This window comes from Uloborus diversus, chromosome 9, assembly GCF_026930045.1.
Source record: "Uloborus diversus isolate 005 chromosome 9, Udiv.v.3.1, whole genome shotgun sequence".
NCBI lineage: Eukaryota > Metazoa > Arthropoda > Arachnida > Araneae > Uloboridae > Uloborus > Uloborus diversus.
The window spans coordinates 107590779-107610746 of NC_072739.1; the positions used below are offsets into that span (position 1 = coordinate 107590779).

The following is a 19968-nucleotide window of genomic DNA, read 5'->3' on the forward strand; positions in this document are numbered from 1 at the left end:
TATTTTGAAAAAAAAAATCACAATTTTTCTACGCCTTGGAAAAGTAGCTTCTTCACTTGTTTTAAGCCTACAGGAAAATTCGAGATTAGTTCTTAAAAGCGAGCAAACTGAAAAAAACAGAAACGACACAGATATAATTTTTTTGCTCACAATTATGAAAAAAAAAAAAAAAAAACTACGAAAACAATCAATATGAAAAGAAAAACAACAAGTAGGTCATTCAGGTTTAAATGAGCTTACTTTCCTATAAAAACTTGATTTTCTGACAGTATATTTAAATTTCATCCTGAGTGTTGGCTCTTCAGCGGCAAATGTTTAGAAATATACTTTTTTTAAAACTATCATATCACGTTATCTTAAAAGAAAGCTATTAATCGATGAAAAGCATTACGAATTCATTCTTTCAAACTGTTTGACAGTGTACAGGGTGTTGCGTTTTAACCTGCAAGACCTTTATTTTCGCAACCGTTAGTCCTAGGTGTACACTTCCATTTTCAAAAATGTTCAACATCAGATGAAGAGTTAAGATATTGAAATTTTGAAGCAAAAATAAAATGAGTCGAAAAATGCGAAATTTAACTTTTTTACGGGCCCTAAGTCCCCCAACTTATACTTAAGGAAATTATCTCCATTGAAAGATATTACTAACACAAAAAACTTGAGATTTGTGCGACCAAAACTCGGGGAGATATTCCAGTTTAAAATTTTAAGCGACCATACAAAAATGAGATTGGAACTTTCCGCCTTTTCAGAAGAATGACAGGTCGTCAAAGTAAGAAAAACAAGGTATTTATATTTTTCATTGCTATTAAAAAATAAATGCAAATGCTATGCCGTGATACACAAAAACACACGACAAAACCTCGAACAATTTGAAAAACCACACTCTATGCACAAGTCCAAATTTAAACACTTGTTAACTGCTATATTTTCCCCAAAAAATAGTTATTGAGGGCGAGTGAAAAGTGGTGTAAGTCACAAAACGCTGCGTTTTATATCTCAGTGAATATTGGCCGTACTAATTTCCAACTTTTTTGAAATGGAATTGTTTTTCAATGGAGATTAGTTCCCTAAATATAAGTTAGGGGACATGGGGCTTGTATAAAAAGTTAAATTTTGTATTGTTTGACTTATTTTTATTTTCACTTCAAACTTTCACTATCTGAACTTCACATCTGATTTTGAAAATTTTTGCAAATGGAATAACGGTTGCGAAATAAAGGTCTTGCAGGTTAAAACAGAACACCATGTATAGTTATAGTGATTTCCAAATGTTTAACTAGCTCTTAGCTTGTGATTGATGCAATCCAGAGTGAAAATCAAAAAGAAGAACAATTTCTTTCCAAAACGTTCTTCACCTTTGGTGCAGAATCTTTTTTTACTTGAGGATATTTTATATTGACGGGAACTTCATGGGCCAAACGCATAAAAATTAAAAATATTTTTTAAGTATATTTTATTAAACTTCTAAAGAAACCAAGACTAAAGACTGACACCGAAAATGAAAATGAAATTACAAATCAAAACTTTTTGTGACCATTTCTGCATGTATATTTTATTCATACGATATTTCCATCTCTTTAAAAAAAAGCCTATTTCTGATTATTTGTTCTAAACTTACAACAGTCGTTCTTGAATGAAGATGGCCGATCGCTTTGGAAAGTTGAAGAATATATTTTTCGGTTCGTGTTATTAAACATAACATCGGGCCACATGAATCAGAGCACGGGCCACGTATGGCCCGTGAACCTTAAGCTAGGCACCACTGTCTACCCAAACAAGAACGCCTCGGATTCAGCTATGCATTACGTTTTAAGGTGAACGGGAAAAACAACAATGTCCGATAGCGAAAATTTAAAGCAACTTAAAAATTTATAAAAAAAAAAAAGATTCTGCAGAAAACTCTTTTGCAATTTCAAACTAAATACAAAGGCACGCTTGCACTCCATTAGGTAACAACAGAAGGACACAAAATTAAATATTTACCCGAAACAGAAAATACAGTCAAGCCTGCGTATTGGAATATCGGCTGAAAGAATATCCTGCTTAATGTAACAAACTTTCAAGGAACAAAACTGTTATAAATAGTCATTTTGATCCCGGATAATGGAATATCCCGCACATTAGGATAATTTTTTATTTGCAAATCGGCTATTCCAGGCCATTGGTTAGTAGTCTGTCACAGGAGCAGCGCCCCAAACCCCTTCCCACTTCTCTCCAAATAAAAGCGCCTTTAACTGTTCATTGATATCCTTATCTACAGGGTAACCAGTAATTAACGCATTGAAAAGAAATTTCAATTTCTCGAACATTGTTTGTCGTATCAAGTCCAAACTTGGCGGTTAGATTCAGTGCGTTGGCAGAATTGTTTTGCAGCCAACAGTTGCAGCCAACTCAATGAGTCGCAGTCTCATTGAGTTGGCGTTTGTTGTTCATTTTCTAATGAATATGTCAAGATATAGCGTTTTTCAGTCGAACGTATTATTTGAACAAAAAAGCCCAATTGTAACTCAAAGAAAGTTTGCGACTGAGATTAAGCTTAATACAACAGACAGATTCACTTCTGAACGATATGTGGAATTTTTGGGAATTCAGTTCATTCCAGCAATTCAAAGTGAGCTGGGTTTCGAAAGCACGTGGCTCATGCAAGACTGCGCACCACCTCATCGTTTCGATGAAGTGCTTGATCTGCTTGAAGAATACTTTAATAAGCGGATTTTAGGTTTAGGGTATCCGAAATTTAAAAATATAAAAATTAATTTGGCACCCTCTTTTCCTGACTTGAACCCCAACGACTCATTTTTGTGGGGTTACATCAAAGACAATGTTTACACTGGAAACCCAAAGAGCATCAATGACCTGAAAACTGCGATTCAGACTTATTGAAAACATTGAAACTTCGATCCTTCAGTGAGCGATGCAGAATTTCGCTATTGTTTGCGCCATATTATAGTTAGAGATGAATGACGCATCGAACATGTATCAAACAAATTCCCATCTATTGTACTTTGTTTTAGAATCTACATAGAATTTTTTGAATAAGTAGTTTTCGAGAAATTAATTTTTAAAACCAGCGCGTTAATTATTGGTCACCCTGTATTTGTTGAACGGTAAGAAGGGTTCTGCTTAAATCGTCAGGACTGATTGAGAATGGTGTTTAAATTTCAAAGCTTGATGGTTATAATAATTCAATTGCAAAACAATGATGATGATAATGATAACAAATAATTTTTAAAAAAAACTTCTTCACTTTAAGGCAGTAATTTGAATTCTGACGCTTTGAATTCAAATTATGTTTTTCGCAATCACGAGTTGCGACAGAACCCAACTCATCGGGGGCTATTGTTTCTAGAAACTCCCAACGGGCCTGTCTCTTCCCAAGCTTGCCCCTCCTCCCGGGCGGTTACGTGTTTGTATGTGTGTAAGGACGTGTATATGTGTAGACGTGTGTGTGTGTGTAGGATATAGACGTCACCACCCAGGAGGAGGGGATTCCGGTGGACAGTGCTGCTAGTGGAGGCTAGGACCAGAGGAGCAGCTCCGTCCTCCGGTGGACGGCGGTGCTGCAGAGGTCCCTGGTCCATTCTGAAAAAGGAACCGGACATCAAGTACGGTCAAATGAAAACAATAAGCAATCGTGATCTCAAAAAAATTAAAATAATAAACGGAATAAAAAGAAATAAAAACAACTAAAAAGTATCAAAATTTTGCAACGTAAAAATGTGGTAATAAAGCTAAAAGTATTAAATATTTGATTAATTTTATTATTAAACAATTTATCTTATTTGCGTTATGTTTTCTTCATGTTATAAATGTTTGGGTGGCAGCCTAAAGATAAGAAGGAAAACCTGCTTAAGTAATATTTGGGATCATCCTTGCAATTGATTGTCCGATCGACAATTTTTTACGATGTCTAGAGATAACGCAGGACAGGACACGATCTATAATAATTACAGATGCTGTAAGAGATAATGTTTCATAGAGGAAATTGCTGACTTTGTGACAAAAACAAATCACTAATGAAAGTGCAGGGTAGATCGATGAATGAACACTTAAGTGCAATTTAATTTGTAAAAGTTCATGGCATCGTTGAAAATTAGCATTTAATTCAAGACATCCGAAGGAGTCCAATAGGGTGGTACAAAAAAATCGATTTTTTTTATTTCGGAATAGCGTTACCTCTTAAAAGGTGTAGCTTGATATCCTCGATTTGGGGGGGGGGGGATCTGAGTTAACATATTCAGTTCGCTCATGAAGCTGAAAGTTTCAAAAAATATGTTAATAATTGAATTTTTCAAAAAAATTTTAATTATTTTTTTTCTAATTTTTATGGTGCAACAACCATTAATTATCCTTATATTTGTAATGGACAATTTATGGTTGTTACACTATAAAATTAAAAAAAAAATTGCAAAATTTTCGAAAAATTCAATTTTTAACATATGTTTTCAAATTTTTCAGCCTCATGCGCGAACTGAAGATGTGAATTCCGAACCCCCCTCCCCCAATTAATTATATAAAACTACAACTTTTGGAGGTAACGCGATTCCGAAATAAAAAAACGTCGATTTTTTTTAGCCACCCTAATGTGTAATTATTTGCAAAAAAAATGGAGTAACTTTCATGGTTCTGGGTCAGATTTTTGAAGTTGCTGAAATGAACACTCCAACCCAAAATAGGGAATGAACATCCCTGACCGGAAGAAACACAGCATTTTTAGTCGCTTACTTATTGGAAGTGTATAATGAAGGAACTAAGTACTGTCGATTGAAAAAAGAATAAAATTCAAAAACCTTTTAAAAAATACGAGACCAATAATACATTCTCTAGAAGGTTTTCATTGATAGATCGTTCTACCGTACGCCGTAAAAAAAATATTAGAAAAGGCTGATCATTTCTGGGCAACGTTCCAGAATTTCACGGGTTTGCACCAGTCCCTGTGAAAAGCGTGTATATTTGGGAAACAGCTTCCTGAACCGTTACAAGTTTCGTGAATGCAGATTTCACACCATATGTGATTGCATTTTTAAATTCTGTTGTTGTAGAAAACATGTTTTGCTACCAGTGTTAAAACGGTACCTCTATGGATTTAAAAACCAATTTAATTCAAATTACATCAGCATTACACTGTAAAAACGATTCAATATTCCTGGAAAATAATGGGCAGCTGATGTGCCCAATTTCTGCCAGTAACATATCTTGCAAAAAACAGGAACTTTTTCCGCTAATATTCAGTAACCTTCCTGAAATTATCTCGGAAACCTCCATAAAAATTCAGAAAACTTCCCGTTTGAAGCCAGTCGTGTCTCTGGAACTTTAGAATAAACTTTGGTAGGTATAATGTAATAGCTCGGTCCCTTCCTGATTTATTAAGGAAGTTCCATAAGCAGGATTGCAAACATGGCCAAAGCTAAGCCAGAATTGCAAGCAGGTATCAAGAATTTTACTCGTCTGCAATTCTTGCAAAGCAGCGTAGTCCATACTTATTCGCTCCCTATGGAAGCTTATAATCAGCATGGACGGGCCGTAAGTAAACTGAAGCCGATTCACTTTATAAATGCACAAAGTTAATCTTTAAACTGGGAGCGAAAATTGTTTTTTACACCAGTGAGAAGTGTGCATTCATGCAACTTGTAGCTATTCAGGAAACTTTTTGGCAATGATACTTGATTTTTCCAGGAACTGGATAAAAACCGTTGAAATCCCGACACGTTACACTTAAATACTCGGTAACGTTTCGGATTTTTTTTTTACAGTGTAAAACTAAAATTATTCTATATAAAACATTGATCCGAACTGTTATTCTGTATGGGAGCGAATGTTGGGCTCGCAACAGGGCAGAAGAAGAGCTTTTATTGATTTTTGAGAGAAAAATTTTAAGAAAGCTTTTTGGACCAATAAAACAAGATAACTGTTGGAGAAGAGCTTATAACCATGAAATCTACAAAAGGTATGGTGAACCTAACATCTTAAAGGTTATAAAGGCGTCTTGTATTAGGTGGCTGGGCCACATATTTCGATATGCAAATTTGTTCCCCACAAAAAGAGTCACCTTCTCCAACATTGAAGGAAAACGCCGAAGAGGAAGACCCCCTGTCAGGTGGCTGGATGGGGTGGAACAGGACTTAAAAGTAGTAGGATTGAATCAATGGAGGGTCATTGCACGGGATAGGGTTATTTGAAAAAGACTTCAAGAGATAGTCTTGGCCTGCAACAGGCTGTAGCACCAGCGAGGAAGAAGAAGTGTTAAAATATATTCCGCTTCTTCACTAGACATTTTGCCTTCATCTTAACTACGACCATTCCAGATGAGCTGAGTCCCAAGCAAGGGTTAAATACAGTCTCTGAACATTGTAGCTTTAAAGGAATTGCCAGCAAGCAAATAAGCTTTTCGACATTTAGTCACAGTTCCACCTTAGCTTCGACCATTTGCTTCAGGAACTATCTTGATAGTACAAGATAGTACCAAGCTATTTGTGTAAACTTGTACTAGTTTCTACTGAAGGTTCCTGATTAATTACACAAACTTGAATCAGTTTTATTGGGAATATTTCTGAATTTTGCCGAAAGATTCCAGGTTGGTTTCAGACAGATTACTAACTTTTGGCGAGATACTCGCCGTTTTTGCCAGATATGTTACTGGCAGAAATTAAGCACGTTAGCTGCCCATCATTTCCCAGGAACTTTCAGAATTGTTTAATCGTTTATATTAATGATTTTAAAACCTTTTTTAAGAATGATTCGCATGGTAGTTATCCTCAAGTAACATTTTGACATTTAGCAAACGTATCACTTTAACACAGTGTTTGAAAAAATTATGCTTCAGTTTTTCAAGTTATATTTTTTTCCTTTTTTTTTGTTTCCCTCTTTCCCTTTAAGGAAAACAGGGTCTAATTGATACATTTCATGCGTCAAAGGGTTATGTCACAAACGTTTACGGCAGTAAAATCTTTTCATATACAAAATAAGGACACATTTTTGTCTAGTCTTTCATCAAAATGGAAACTTAGTAACGTAGTAAATTTATGAAACATTGATTCAATACGAAGATTTTTTTCCAAACAAATTAACTAATTAACAAATAAATACCTTTATGCTTCAAAATTTAATGAATCAATTAACCTACGTTATGTCACAAATGATTACGTCATTGAAATCCTTTCATATATAAAATAAGGACACATTTTTGTCTATTATTTATTAAAAATGGAAACTAATAAAGTTATCAAATTTTGATTCAATACTAAGTTTTTTTTTTCAAACAAAATAGCTAATTAACGAATAAATACCTTCCTTCTTGAAAATTAAATGAATTAATCAAAATAACTAATATTATTAATCACATCTTTTGCATAAAAGAAGAAAATAAAGCTGTGTCATGCATTCAAAAAATGCATAAAGGTAAATAGCTCATCGAAAACACTCCCATTGCAACAAATATGTGCACATAAAAATTTGGAAGAGTCATTTTCTTCTTTTGGCAAAGGATACACGAAGAACATGCACCTAAAACCTTTTTGGAACTCACAAGACCAGACTGTGTTCCATTATTATTCATGAACTGTTGGTGAATAAAGTAAGCACGTAGTTGAATGTCGGAGTATCTTAGGAAGTGGATCATTGGAGGCAGTATGATTCCTAAAAAAGAGGAAAGGAAAATTGCTTCAAATCTTTTTCAGGGCTTGATTATGCTTGCCATTCTGATACTTTGAAAACACGTGACTAAATTGTCGACTTTGTATTGGATGAGGGTAATTCCGAGAAAATGTCATGTGCATGCTGTTACTGCATTATAGTTGCTTTGGAATGCATGTTAATATTATATGTAAGTTAATGGAAAACTAGCATTTTATTATTTTTTTATGTTGTTTATTTAGTCTTTTTTCATTGCATTTTGTGCACGTTCCCATAGAACATGAATTTTAAAATATTTTTTACGTTTCACTATGCTCAAGCACATAGTTAACATACGTCATATAGTTAACATACATAAATAGTCTTTACTAATAATAAAGCTGAAAGTCTCTCTGTCTGTCAGGATATCTGTGACGCACATAGCGACTAGACCGTTTGGCCCATTTTCATGAAATTCGGCACAGAATTAGTTTGTAGCATGGGAGTGTGCACCTTGAAGCGATTGTTCTAAAATTCGATTTGATTCTTTTTCTATTCCAGTTTTAAGAACAAAAATATCATAAGATGGACGAGTAAATTACGAAATTATCATAACGTGGAACCGTAACATGGGCACAAGCCAATTGGCGAGATACGAAATTATCATAACGTGGAACCGTAACATGGGTACAAGCCAATTGGCGAGAAAATTCACCATACATTATTTGTAAATATACAGGCGAACCAAAAGACCTTTTAATTTTTCTACTACGAGCAAAGCCGTGCGGGTACCACTAGTAAATATATATAACTCAAGCCGCCTCAGACTATCTTACAGTAGTGGAATGTGGGGCAAAGTGAAATGGGGACATATTTACTCTTCTTTTAACGCTACCTATGTGATAATATTTTAACTACGTAGTAGCACGTGCAGTCTATTCGAATCTGGAAAACGTTCCCTCTGAAAATCAAAGAATACGACAATGCAAGCAGTCATCAAAAATTGAACTCATTTTTTATATTTTGTTGTAAGTCAAAAATTATTTCTGACATTATAAAATGATAAAGTTCTTGTTATTAACATTTAAAATATTAATTGAGACATCCTATACTCGGTGCATTATTTATTTAGTTGATATTAAGCTTATTTTCATTTTAGATATTTTGTAGAAGTAGTTAAGTACATACGGGCAAAGTGGATGGGGCAAAGTAAAATATTTTATTTCGTTTACTCACTCAGTCATTTACTAGGTCACTAACATATTCATTGATTAATTAATTCATTTACATTCTTTCATTTAGTAATTTAATTATTTATTCATTCTTTCACCAATTTTCTTAATCATTCACTCTTACTCACTCATTTTTTATATTTCACTCATTTCACACATTTTTTAATTATTATTCAAATAGTTGCTCATTTTTCATTAGATTTTTCATTTATTGATTTAACCTTTTGTTTTACTAATTCATTTGATCAAAAATATGTTTTATAAACAAAGAGAAAATATTTCATTGGAAAAACATTTGATTTTTCACTTTGCACCATTAAAAAAAAGTGAACATTTTCCACTTTTTTTTAATTTGAAGACGCAAATTCTCGGCCAAAAATAAAAAATACTGTTTCAATGTAAGTTTGATTGCAAAATGCAATGTTCTTTCTTTATATACTGTAATTTTCAAAACAAAATTTTCAATTTCTTCATTATGAAAAAGCTTAATCATCTTAAGTGTTTCATTTTGCCCCAAATTCCCCTACCAACCAGAAAAATGAATGATAAATTGTAGAAAATATATTTTGTCAAAGCTCACTTTTTTTTCCAATTGAAACGCTATTGCAAGTTTGTACCTAGAAGTTGGGGGTAACGCTATACATTTCCTTCCTTGCTTTGTAGATAGACTCCTATTTTTTATTCTCTGAAAAATTTAGTATTTATAGCTTCCCGAGTAATGTCTAGTAATAAGCTAATGTACCTTAGAAACAAGAAAAAGAAATTAGTTTGAACGATGAATAAATTTTTCCATTATCAAAATCAAAAATCGGGTTTATGTTACTTAATTATGTGAGGAAATATTGCATTAGTAACTAGATTTTAACACTCACAGGAAACCTATTTTAAAATGGTTTTTGAATGCTAGTCCCTTACGCTCCCTCCTCCACACGTGAAACACATTTATTGATCTGCTGTATTAAAAAAACTAACCTAATGTAAATTCATTATATTTTTTCTAATGAATAAGTATAGAAACACTATATCTTACGGATAAATCAGTACATTTCATTATGTTTCCTTTAAATGTCTTTGCGCGCATGACAGGAGGAACTCAAACTTTAAAATATTACACAACTTTAAGTTTGAACTCCCATTTTAAATGCCATTAAAGCAGCAAGTAAGATTAAGTCGGAATCATTAAACAAAATACAAAAGCGGTACTGAGCATGTTTGATTAACCCATACCTCTAAATCAGGAATTCAATGCCGGGTTAATTTGGAAATGCAAGATGCATTCATTATATTTAGAAAGATTTCAAAGCAGTCCTGCTTGGATTTTCTTCTTTTTAAAATGGATGATTTTCCCCAAGTTTGGTAGAACTTTAATTTATGTAAAATACAAGTAATGAACAGGAGTATAGAATAAAGTACCTTTTGGAACTCCTGAATTCATATTAATGGGTCTCATTTATATTTCCGACAATTTCTTGCTTACGATAAAAATAGTTTTGCATATATAACCTTGCAAAAGTAGGAGTTGTAAGACTTATTTGACAAATTGAGATATTTTAAGCAAATACTAAGTATTGATTTTACTTTGTTTCGTTTTGTGGTATTTTATTTTAATCCCAATCAGTTGTTTTATGAAATCACCATACGTTAAATACAATAATGCATATCAATTTCAGACAAAGGATTTCTAAAAAATGGCATGTTTTTAAAGCAAAGAAGAAAGTTAAATGTTTAACATGCTCATATTACGTAATTTTGAATAACTTCCACATAAAAAATTACGCAAATAATTGTTTGAAAAAAAAAACATACAGCTTAAATAAACAATTAGAAAGTGAGATATGGTTGGAGATTACACTTTGGAGAAAAATTCATTTCGTTTACAGGCTCATTCACAACAACTTATACACATTACATTACGTTTTTCAATCTTGTTTATCATTGTACGAATTACATTTTTTTCTTTACTCTTTAAAAATTTCTAAGAATAATTATTGATTTTACGTAAATAAATGTTCTTTGTAGTCGTTAAAAAATTCTGAGAATCATCATTGATTTCTAGTAATATATTTGCTTTAAGAGTTTAAAAATGTGCTAAAAATAATTGCTCTTTCGAAGGAAAAAATTGGTCATTAAACATGAACATTCGTCGTAGACAGAGAAGGTTCAAGTAGTTGAATTTCTTCCGTCTTGAACTTGCATTGGTTATAAAACATGATTTGAATTTTGCAATTGAATTAAAAAATTGATTTATAAAAATACGAGTTGATACACCTATCTTTATGTGCATGTTATAGGACTGTTTACAAATGAACTATAGCTCCGAGTGAATAATTATTCTAGTTAATGATATCACAGAATTGTTACATAATAATTAAGAATTTCGGTGAAAAGGTAGATAATAAAAGAACTGAACTACAATTATCTGCTGTGGTGGAATATATTTTGAGGTACATTTGTTGTCGTCAAGTTGGTGCCGATGTGAGATTAACAGTTTTATGATATCTCTTGGTTTCAATTATGTTTTCAGTGTCATTAAATTTGGCTTGGAGTTGTACAAAAGGACGGCCCAATGGGAGGTTACGGGAAGTCACTGTGATCTTCCAAAAATGTCCTGATTTAGCAAATTTTGTCTGATGATACGTAAAAATTATCATCAGTCGCTGATATTTGGAGTTACAATCGGCAAAAGTATCAACATTCGTCAAAATTTGTAGTTTCATATGGATCATGCATCATCATCATTCGGCGAAATTGGGACTCCCATTTGTCAATTGAGAATTTTCGCCCTCCCGAAAATTCAAGTTCGGGCGTCCCTGGTTGTACGTATGTACCATTTGCGAGAATAAAGTTCGCTAAGACACACCTTGAAGAATTTTTATCTACTGCACAATCCATAAAGTTGAGATAAAGAAAGATTCTGAATGAGAAATTTTTGATAGTTAACACTAGAATTACAGCGGTCTTTGCATACCTAGAAATGGGGGAGGGTTTTTTTTTTTTTTTTTTTTGACCTTCTGAGAGGAAATCTGCACAGTTATCTGCATAATATTATACATTTCTAAAAATCAGTTCGAAATAGAGATATTTATAGTAAATGTAGTTTTTTTAAGGGATGCAGAAACTTTAAGGAGATATATAGAAGTAGTTTAAAAAAATTTAAAATACATTCAAAATAACTAGCGCTCTTTCAGTTGCATTTTAGAGACTAGTGGCTAATGCCCCCTTATTTATAGAAAAACGTTATGAACGTTTCAAGTTCTTGCACAGACATATTATAAGAGGCATTTTTGGGTTTCTGCTCTGTTTTAGCATCAATAATTGTGTTTAAATTTCGTTTTTTGCTCAAAAAGGCTAAAATGACACCTGCCCGCATTTTAAGAACAACTATTTAGTTTGGGTTTTAAATAAATTACAATTTTCTTCAAAAATTTATATAATTACACAGCACGATGATTTAGGAAAAGTCAAGGAAAGATTTTGAGTTTTTGTGAAAATACAGAGAAGCAGTAAGCCAAAAAAGTGTACTTGGGGACAAAAAGACCCCTTCCGTAATTCCAGTGTTTTAAGTAAAGTGACAATTTAATCAAATTACACATCATAAGATAGTTATATCAAAAGTGAAATTACGTACTAAATGTGACATTAGCGAACGCATCAGCCTAATGAGAGGAAATACATATTTATCGGACAAAAATAATGAAATAATATGTATCAACCCACACATCATCTAAAATCCAAAACGTGCGCAGGGGCTGATTGATTCGTCAAATAACTCCGAAGTTTGCAATTCAATTTTACTTTAGTTTACTAACGAGGGAACCTCACGCAAAAGGCCGAAATGGAATGTAAATTTTCGCTTCTATTAGGGACAGACGGTATTCTGCATAATATTCCATTGAGGGCCACTTTAAGCTTACCAGAATGAATTTTCGGTTCGAAAAGGGAGGAGTGAGTGGTTGGTATTCCCAAGATGATTTAGAGCTAATTGGGATTTGGGGACCGTGCATGATTCACTTCGGGGAAACTCCTCTGATAGTTTATTTTCGATGTATTAATTATGCGATACTTATGGACCTAATGGGGAGAAAGTTATTTAGGTAATCTGATGGGCAAAGATGGGCTCCCCGTTTGACTTTGAAAGCTTTATTTTCATATGCATAACTAGCTAAATTAGTTTACTTGGACTGCGCGTCTGCGGAAACTGTAGAGAATATTGATGAATATCGAGCTTGGCGTAAATAACTAAGTAGTTTTCTATAGAAGTACTGCATTTTGTAAACTTGTACTCAGAATAATAACGGGATGTGTTAGTGTAATAATAGGCAGGTTGTGTTAATGACAGTGAATGAAAACTGCTTTTAATAGAGAACTGCAATTATGACTTTTAAAAAAAACAGAGTTCTTTACGCATACCGCATACTGTATGCGTATCAGAATGTGTATATCCTAAAGTGAAGACGTTTAGTTCTAAAATCAGAACAATATATGTTCTGTTGATTTTGAAGGAGATGAGCCACCTGGTTTTGTACAATTAACTCTATAGAGCATTATAGTATAAATGAGTACATTGCTGATAAGGATTGGATGAATCATGATAAGGATTGGAAGAACCAGATACTTGATTTTAATGATCTGTAAATCTAAAAGTTTATTCAAAAGATCAATTATGATTCCCAAACACAAATGCACAACCTATATTTATTATTTAGTTTTTCCATTTCTTTTAGAAAGTAAAGGAAGTGTTGCAGCTGCAAAATGTTCCCCCTCAAACTTTTGCCTAAATTTTCCGTTTACATGCCCCAAAATGAAGGATTTTTAAAAAAACATTTTGCCTGACCGCACGCGTAGATGTATACACGAAGGTATGGTTAATTAAAATATCCGTTTGACCATCCACAGTTTGATTATAGCGAGTTTTCTCGTCACGCTTGAATGTGCTTACGAATGTACGTATTGATCATACGTAACTCAAAATAAACCTTCTAATGTTCCATAAAGGATCCTTATACACTTTTTGGGACGATTCCACCTATGATTAATTGCAAGCTTAAGTCATAATAGGCAACCACTTGGCCACAGCTTTTGTCTATTTGAATTTCCGTAAAACGGTCTTTTCAGGATCAGTTGTTAACAAACTAGAGAGGTGAAAGTATTTTAAGTGCTTTCTTGCTACCTCTAAGGCAGTATTATTACGCATTAATGTCGTTTTAACACTTTGCAGTTAGTTTTGCTGTTGCTAATTCAGAAGTAGTCTGAGACACATCCTCATAACAGTTTCATCAATATATTTTATCAATTAATAAAAGATTGTCCCAGTACATTGTGCTCGGTTGTAATTTCTTTGTGATTTATTACTTATGCTTATTCCAAACAATAAAACAGTGCAAATATTAAACTTCTATTCAAAACTAATGTCTATTACAACTTTATTTTTAGCTCAAAGCCAGAGGATGAGAATTGTAAATGTAGACAGAAAAGATGTAGACCGTTGGAAAATGTTTCTTCTCTGCAAATACATGCGAGAATTATTGTTTTACTTTCCGCGGTAAGTTCAGTTGTGAAAATGATTTTTACCAGTCGGAAAAGCGTCCTTTTTCAGTAAACTCTCGATTATCGGCGGTCGGATTATCCGAGGGTCTTTTCAATTTGTTTAAGAAGTATGATTGTGTTATTGTTCGCTTTTATATTTTTATATTTGACATATACAAAAGCGAACTTATTCATAAAAGCGACGTATATATTCGCTTTTATATTTTAAATATATAAAAGTCAATGTCTGTCTGTCTGTGTGTGGTGTTTAGACCAATCTATAGCACTTACTGACTTAAAATTCTGTGTGCAGGCAGTTTGAAATCTCGGATGATGCACCTCGACGCGATTTTTTTAATATTCGGATTATAAAATTTTAATTAATTTTTAAACACATCGCCGTGCGGGTACAACTAGTTTTTTTTATATATATTCAATATCATTAGATGCAATGTAGTCAAGTTTTCAGTTATAATTTAAAAGTATATGTGAATGTTATTCATATGTTTTTTGCTATTGTATACTCCAAGAATCGTTTTTTACCTGTTCGGATCATCCGCGGTTCCCGTGCCACCCTATTCCGCGGAAAATCGCGAGTTTACTGTATTTACTTTGTAAAATGTAGAAAATAGTAGTTATGCGGGAAGTGATTAAATACCGTAGTTAGTGCATTAAAGTCACATAATCCCCGAGGATCTTCTGTTCCTGTCGTTGTGGTGACTCACCAGATGGGAGTCTCTCGGAACAACTAAGTCACAGTAGCTAACAACGTACATAAAGCAAAAATTTCTAAATGATGCAAACACGTGTTTCGGGATTTCAAGAAACCCTATTTTCAAATTAATGAAGTATGAGCTTTTAGATGTAAAGTCATTCAAGAAAAGCAACGAGGTGGAACAAAAGACAGTTGAAATAGTAAAAACAAAAAATAGACATTAACAAAACAAAAGAAAATCGAAAGCCAAAATTTGTTACATAACTCCCACCAAGAAAAAACCGTTAGGTTATAATGAAACATGAGTTTTCGGATGTAATGACTTTACATCCAAAAACTTATAACTTTATTAAATTGAAAATAGTGTTTCTTGAAACCTCGAAACAAGTGTCTGCAATCTGTTTTAATTTGTGCATTCTCCACATTATTTACTACTGTTATTCGTTATTCGTTAGGTAACTTCGTGGAAAGAATAGAAATAATTCGCATCTACACTTTTTAATTTCATGCTATTATACCTTTTGAATATTATTTAAACTTCACACACTGAGTACGGACTACTGATTTCAAGCTAACATTAGTTTAAAAAACTGATTGTGCCGATAATTTTGAAGTAGGTAGAGTTGTAGACCATGACAAAAGCTGTTTATTTTTTCTCTGATTCATGTGAAATTGATTGGTTTTGGATAAAAGTACTTGTAATGGAAATTACTGTGAAAGCTTAGAGAATTAAATTTTTAATAGTCGCGGTTGGGTATTTTAATCAATGTATTCTGTTTTAAAGTTATATTTTCATTAAAATTCAAGTTAAAAAAGTAGAAATACTTATATAATGTAAGCACTACTTAGTTATACGTTCATCTAAATAGGAAAAAAAAACAAAAAAGCAGAAGTTGAAAAAAACTAATTATAGGCATTATTTAAGTTATTAGTTTATAAGAATTAACAAATGCGGGTGTACAAAATACTGCGCTGGGGATGGGATGAATCATGAATTATTTGTGATTTTTTTCCAATTATTTTTCTTAAAACTTTCTGAAATTATGTTATTTAAAATGAAATCTAAACTGTGTTAATCAAATTATTTATTGTAATGGCTGATTTTTGTTTGATATAGATGCTTGTTCTGATATACGTGAGAGGATGGATTCTCAATGGAAATTTACCTCAATTCGGAGAGCAGGATAATCCAGCCGCATTTTCCAGATCGTGGACGACAAGGTATGCAAACAATTTGCAAACGGAATGAAAAAAAAAGGAAGGGGAGCAACAAATAAACTGTTTTTCTCATGTGCTCAAAGTTTTATAACTGATTTTGACTATATTTAGGGTACTGAATCGAAATGGGAGATTAGTTTTTCACCCCGAGCTCTACTTTTCTAGATCAGTGGTGCGGTTATATCCAAAATATGCAGCTTTAACTCCTTTTTGTTCTTTTCTCTAGACAATTTAGTCAAAGAATATAGATAAACAATGATAGCGTCCGGTTCTTATTTACTCTATTGCAGTCTGCGTTTCAGTTACATCCAAGAAAATTCATTAAATAGATTAAAAAATCGCCAAGTTTAGTAATAACGCCTCAGCGAGTTGCGGTCACTTAGTGAGTTAGTGCCTCGCAGATGCTTTCTTCAGGTGATGTGTTACGAAGGAGATATCTGTGTATAGTACAGTTGAATCCCGAAAACTCGATCGAATATCAACAGAAAAGTGACCAAGTTGGTGAAAAAGCTCGGTTCTTGGGAATGCGCGCGCAACACGTTTTTTCGCACGAGGCTTTCTCATCCTACCTAAAAGTGACTGGACGAGATGACTCATGCTATTTTTAACAAATAGAACCGCTCGGTTATCCGGTCATTATGTTATCAGATTCAACTGCATTTTAACATACCTCGTGTTAAGTCAATTTGAGTGAGAAATGTATTCCAAACAGTTATAGACGCAATTGCAATAGCTTGCTACTAGGAGAAACGCTATGTTATATTGTATTAATGATAGAAACTAGCTCAATCAGGATTAAAATGCCTAATTTTATTTTGCAAATGATTTTTTAAATCAACTTTGTGCTTAACTATGCTTACTTTTCCAGGCTGTTGTCTTTGCTGTACTTGCCTGCTTTCAACTTCTGGCTGATGTTATGTCCACTGACTTTATCCTACGACTGGCAGATGGGAAGCATACCTATGGTGGAAAGCTTGTATGATTGGAGAAATGTCGCAACAGTGTCCTACCTGATCAGTCTGGCAGCCCTGTTCTTGGCAGCTCTTCTGAAGCCCGGCGTGCAGGTAAGATGAGGTAGGTTCCTCATCGTCTGTGACCTGTTCCAAATCGCATATTTTTAAAAATATGTATCAGACAAATATGAATAGAAAGTTAATAACAGGAAACGAGGTTTATACATGTCTACTCCCCGAGAAATGCTGAGATTTCCTTTTGTTTTTTATTTAAGGGGAGTCAGTACTCTAAATACTTTTAAAAATTCGATTTTTTGATTTTTATATATTTCGAAACTCCATTTCAATACCTTTTTAATGATTCAAACTTCTTGATCGTGCTCATATTAGAAGTAAGTTAAAATAAGCTTTAAAAAAAATGTAAACCTATTTTGATGAAGTATGATTTTTTCCTTTAAATTGTAATATCTCGAAATGGTATTTTTGAAACTAAAGGTTCCTTTTCTGAGAAACTAAATTGTGTTAGTCTTTAAAATTTTTATCACCTATTCCATACATCTAATTGCATATACTGAAGCAATTTTTTTCTCATATTCGAAAACTATTTTTATAGAGCTAATTTCGTGTTGCAAAATGGCATTTTTTTGAAAACAATAGAATGACTTATACATTAGAATTTCTTTAAAAAAACTGTGTTTTCTTTCTGTAAAATTTGACTTCAGTGTAGGGAAAAGAGTCTACTTAAGATACAGAAAAAATTTCATTATTGTATCCTCTATAGATTTTCAGAAAAAGGTACATGAACCTGCGCAAATTAACATTGACGGTATAGGGAGTACTGACTCCCCTTTAAAAAAAACGAACGAAAAAAAAAGCAACCAATATCGCATTTAGAACAAAATATTCTGTCCAATAAGTTGCGAACCAATTACATTCCTAAAAAAAAGGTTCAATGTTTAACCAAGAAATTGGTTAAATCTAGCAAATTTTAGCTGCAACCATTATATTATTGATATTTTTCACTAATATAATGGTGCGTTTGATTAGCAACAGTTTTTAACAGCGCCATCTCATTGGGGAAAATTATTACCAATAAAATTGTTGCAGCGGAATTTTATGGTTTGGAAAAGAGTTCATTCTTCAACTTTCTCTTGCAGTAAAATGGCCATTGCATTACCCATCATTATCCACCTCTGAAGGAGAATGAAGATGTGACGAGTGAATATTTTCAAGTCTATAGAGGAGGGGCTCCATGGGGGGGGGGGGGGTCCTATCCAATCGGCAAAATCGTGTCTAGTGGTAGGTAGAACCATCCTGAAGTTAGTGTAGTGATTAATTGACCAGTACTGAGCTCCTTTTTCTAATAAAACTCTAAAAACAAAGAGGTACGGGTACGCTTTGCGAAACTCTTGTACAAAAACTGGAACATAAATTTTCAGCTACGCATTCACGAATACGATAAACACTATGGAAAGAAATAGTGCAAAATATTTGTTGATAATGCATTGGGTTGGTTCATAATTATCAGGCTATGTTTTAATATATATTTTTGATATATATATTTCTATATATTTGACGTGCTATATTCTACTAAAATTTACAATATTTCAGGAATTTATGACTGAAATCCTCCTTTTTCACTATTAAATTATAGTAATACCTGCCGATAATCATACTCATCACGGTCGTCACATTATGCTTTGCCACATCAACTCAGTTATTTCACGATTTCAGCGAACTCTTCGGGGAGGACACAACCAACAAAAACTGATACAGATAATTGTTTTGTTGTTTCAAATCAGGCGACACTAGCTTGAAGGATAAGACAAACATAGCTCGATCGTCGGAGTTTGACATCGAAGCCTTTTTCACAGCAGTGGAAAGAGACGAAAACTTGTCAACTCGGCTGCTGGTGGCTTGGAAAGGTATGAAAATTGGCTAGATGGGTCCTCCCCGAACTCAGTGACAAAAATAATGGACAAGAATTACTGAACACGAAAAGGAACGCCTGATAATTATTCACAGATTCCAATACTTAGTTCTATTGCCATGTTTGCGGTTTTTTTTTTTTTTTTTTAGTTTTTTCGTTGAAAAAAATCAACTATTTTTTGCAGACTGAATCTCTTTTGTTCTCTTCTAGGGAATTGAAAGACGAAGAGTTTGCCTGTCACTTTCACTGATGATCTTTTCTTTTTTACCTGCTTCTAATTTACTGGTTACAGTAGGGTTTGTGGTTGCCGAGCGAGTATTGTACATTCCAAGGTATGTTCATATTATAAAAACAGATATTCCTTTTTTTAAAAAAAGAACTCAGACAACAAAGTGATGAAAACTTGAAACGCAATTATAAAGTTTTTAATTCAGCATTATATGCCATCTAGAACTGCGTTCCCTTTTCTTTGTCCAAACTTTAAACGTAAGATATTCCCTTTTCTAAATTGGAAAGAGTGTGCGTAGGTTATATTTAAACAGTTCTTAACTTAAAATGCTTATCATACTGGGCAATTTCAGCTGTGGAAATCCTTATGACACATTATTAGAAATATTTTTAAAAAATTACCAAACAAATCATTACCTCCACTTGAAAATCTTGATGGTTTTGAAACATCATTTAGACTCCGATTTCTAGCTGACAAATAATTCCTTTTTGGGAAAATCATATGTTCTTTAGTTAAGATATAAAATGACTATATTCGCCAATGCATTGTAA

The 19968-nt window shown here is 33.2% G+C and overlaps 1 protein-coding gene across 1 annotated transcript in view; it reads left to right on the top strand.

The window, feature by feature from the left end:
- LOC129230426 (protein O-mannosyl-transferase TMTC1-like) overlaps positions 1-19968 on the top strand; it is a 58160-nt gene that overhangs the window by 15444 nt on the left and 22748 nt on the right. Inside the window, exons 4-7 of the mRNA XM_054864826.1 lie at positions 14280-14388; positions 16205-16308; positions 17174-17369; positions 19399-19520. Of these exons, the coding sequence (XP_054720801.1) occupies positions 14280-14388; positions 16205-16308; positions 17174-17369; positions 19399-19520 (531 nt within the window). The remainder of the gene's footprint in view (positions 1-14279; positions 14389-16204; positions 16309-17173; positions 17370-19398; positions 19521-19968) is intronic.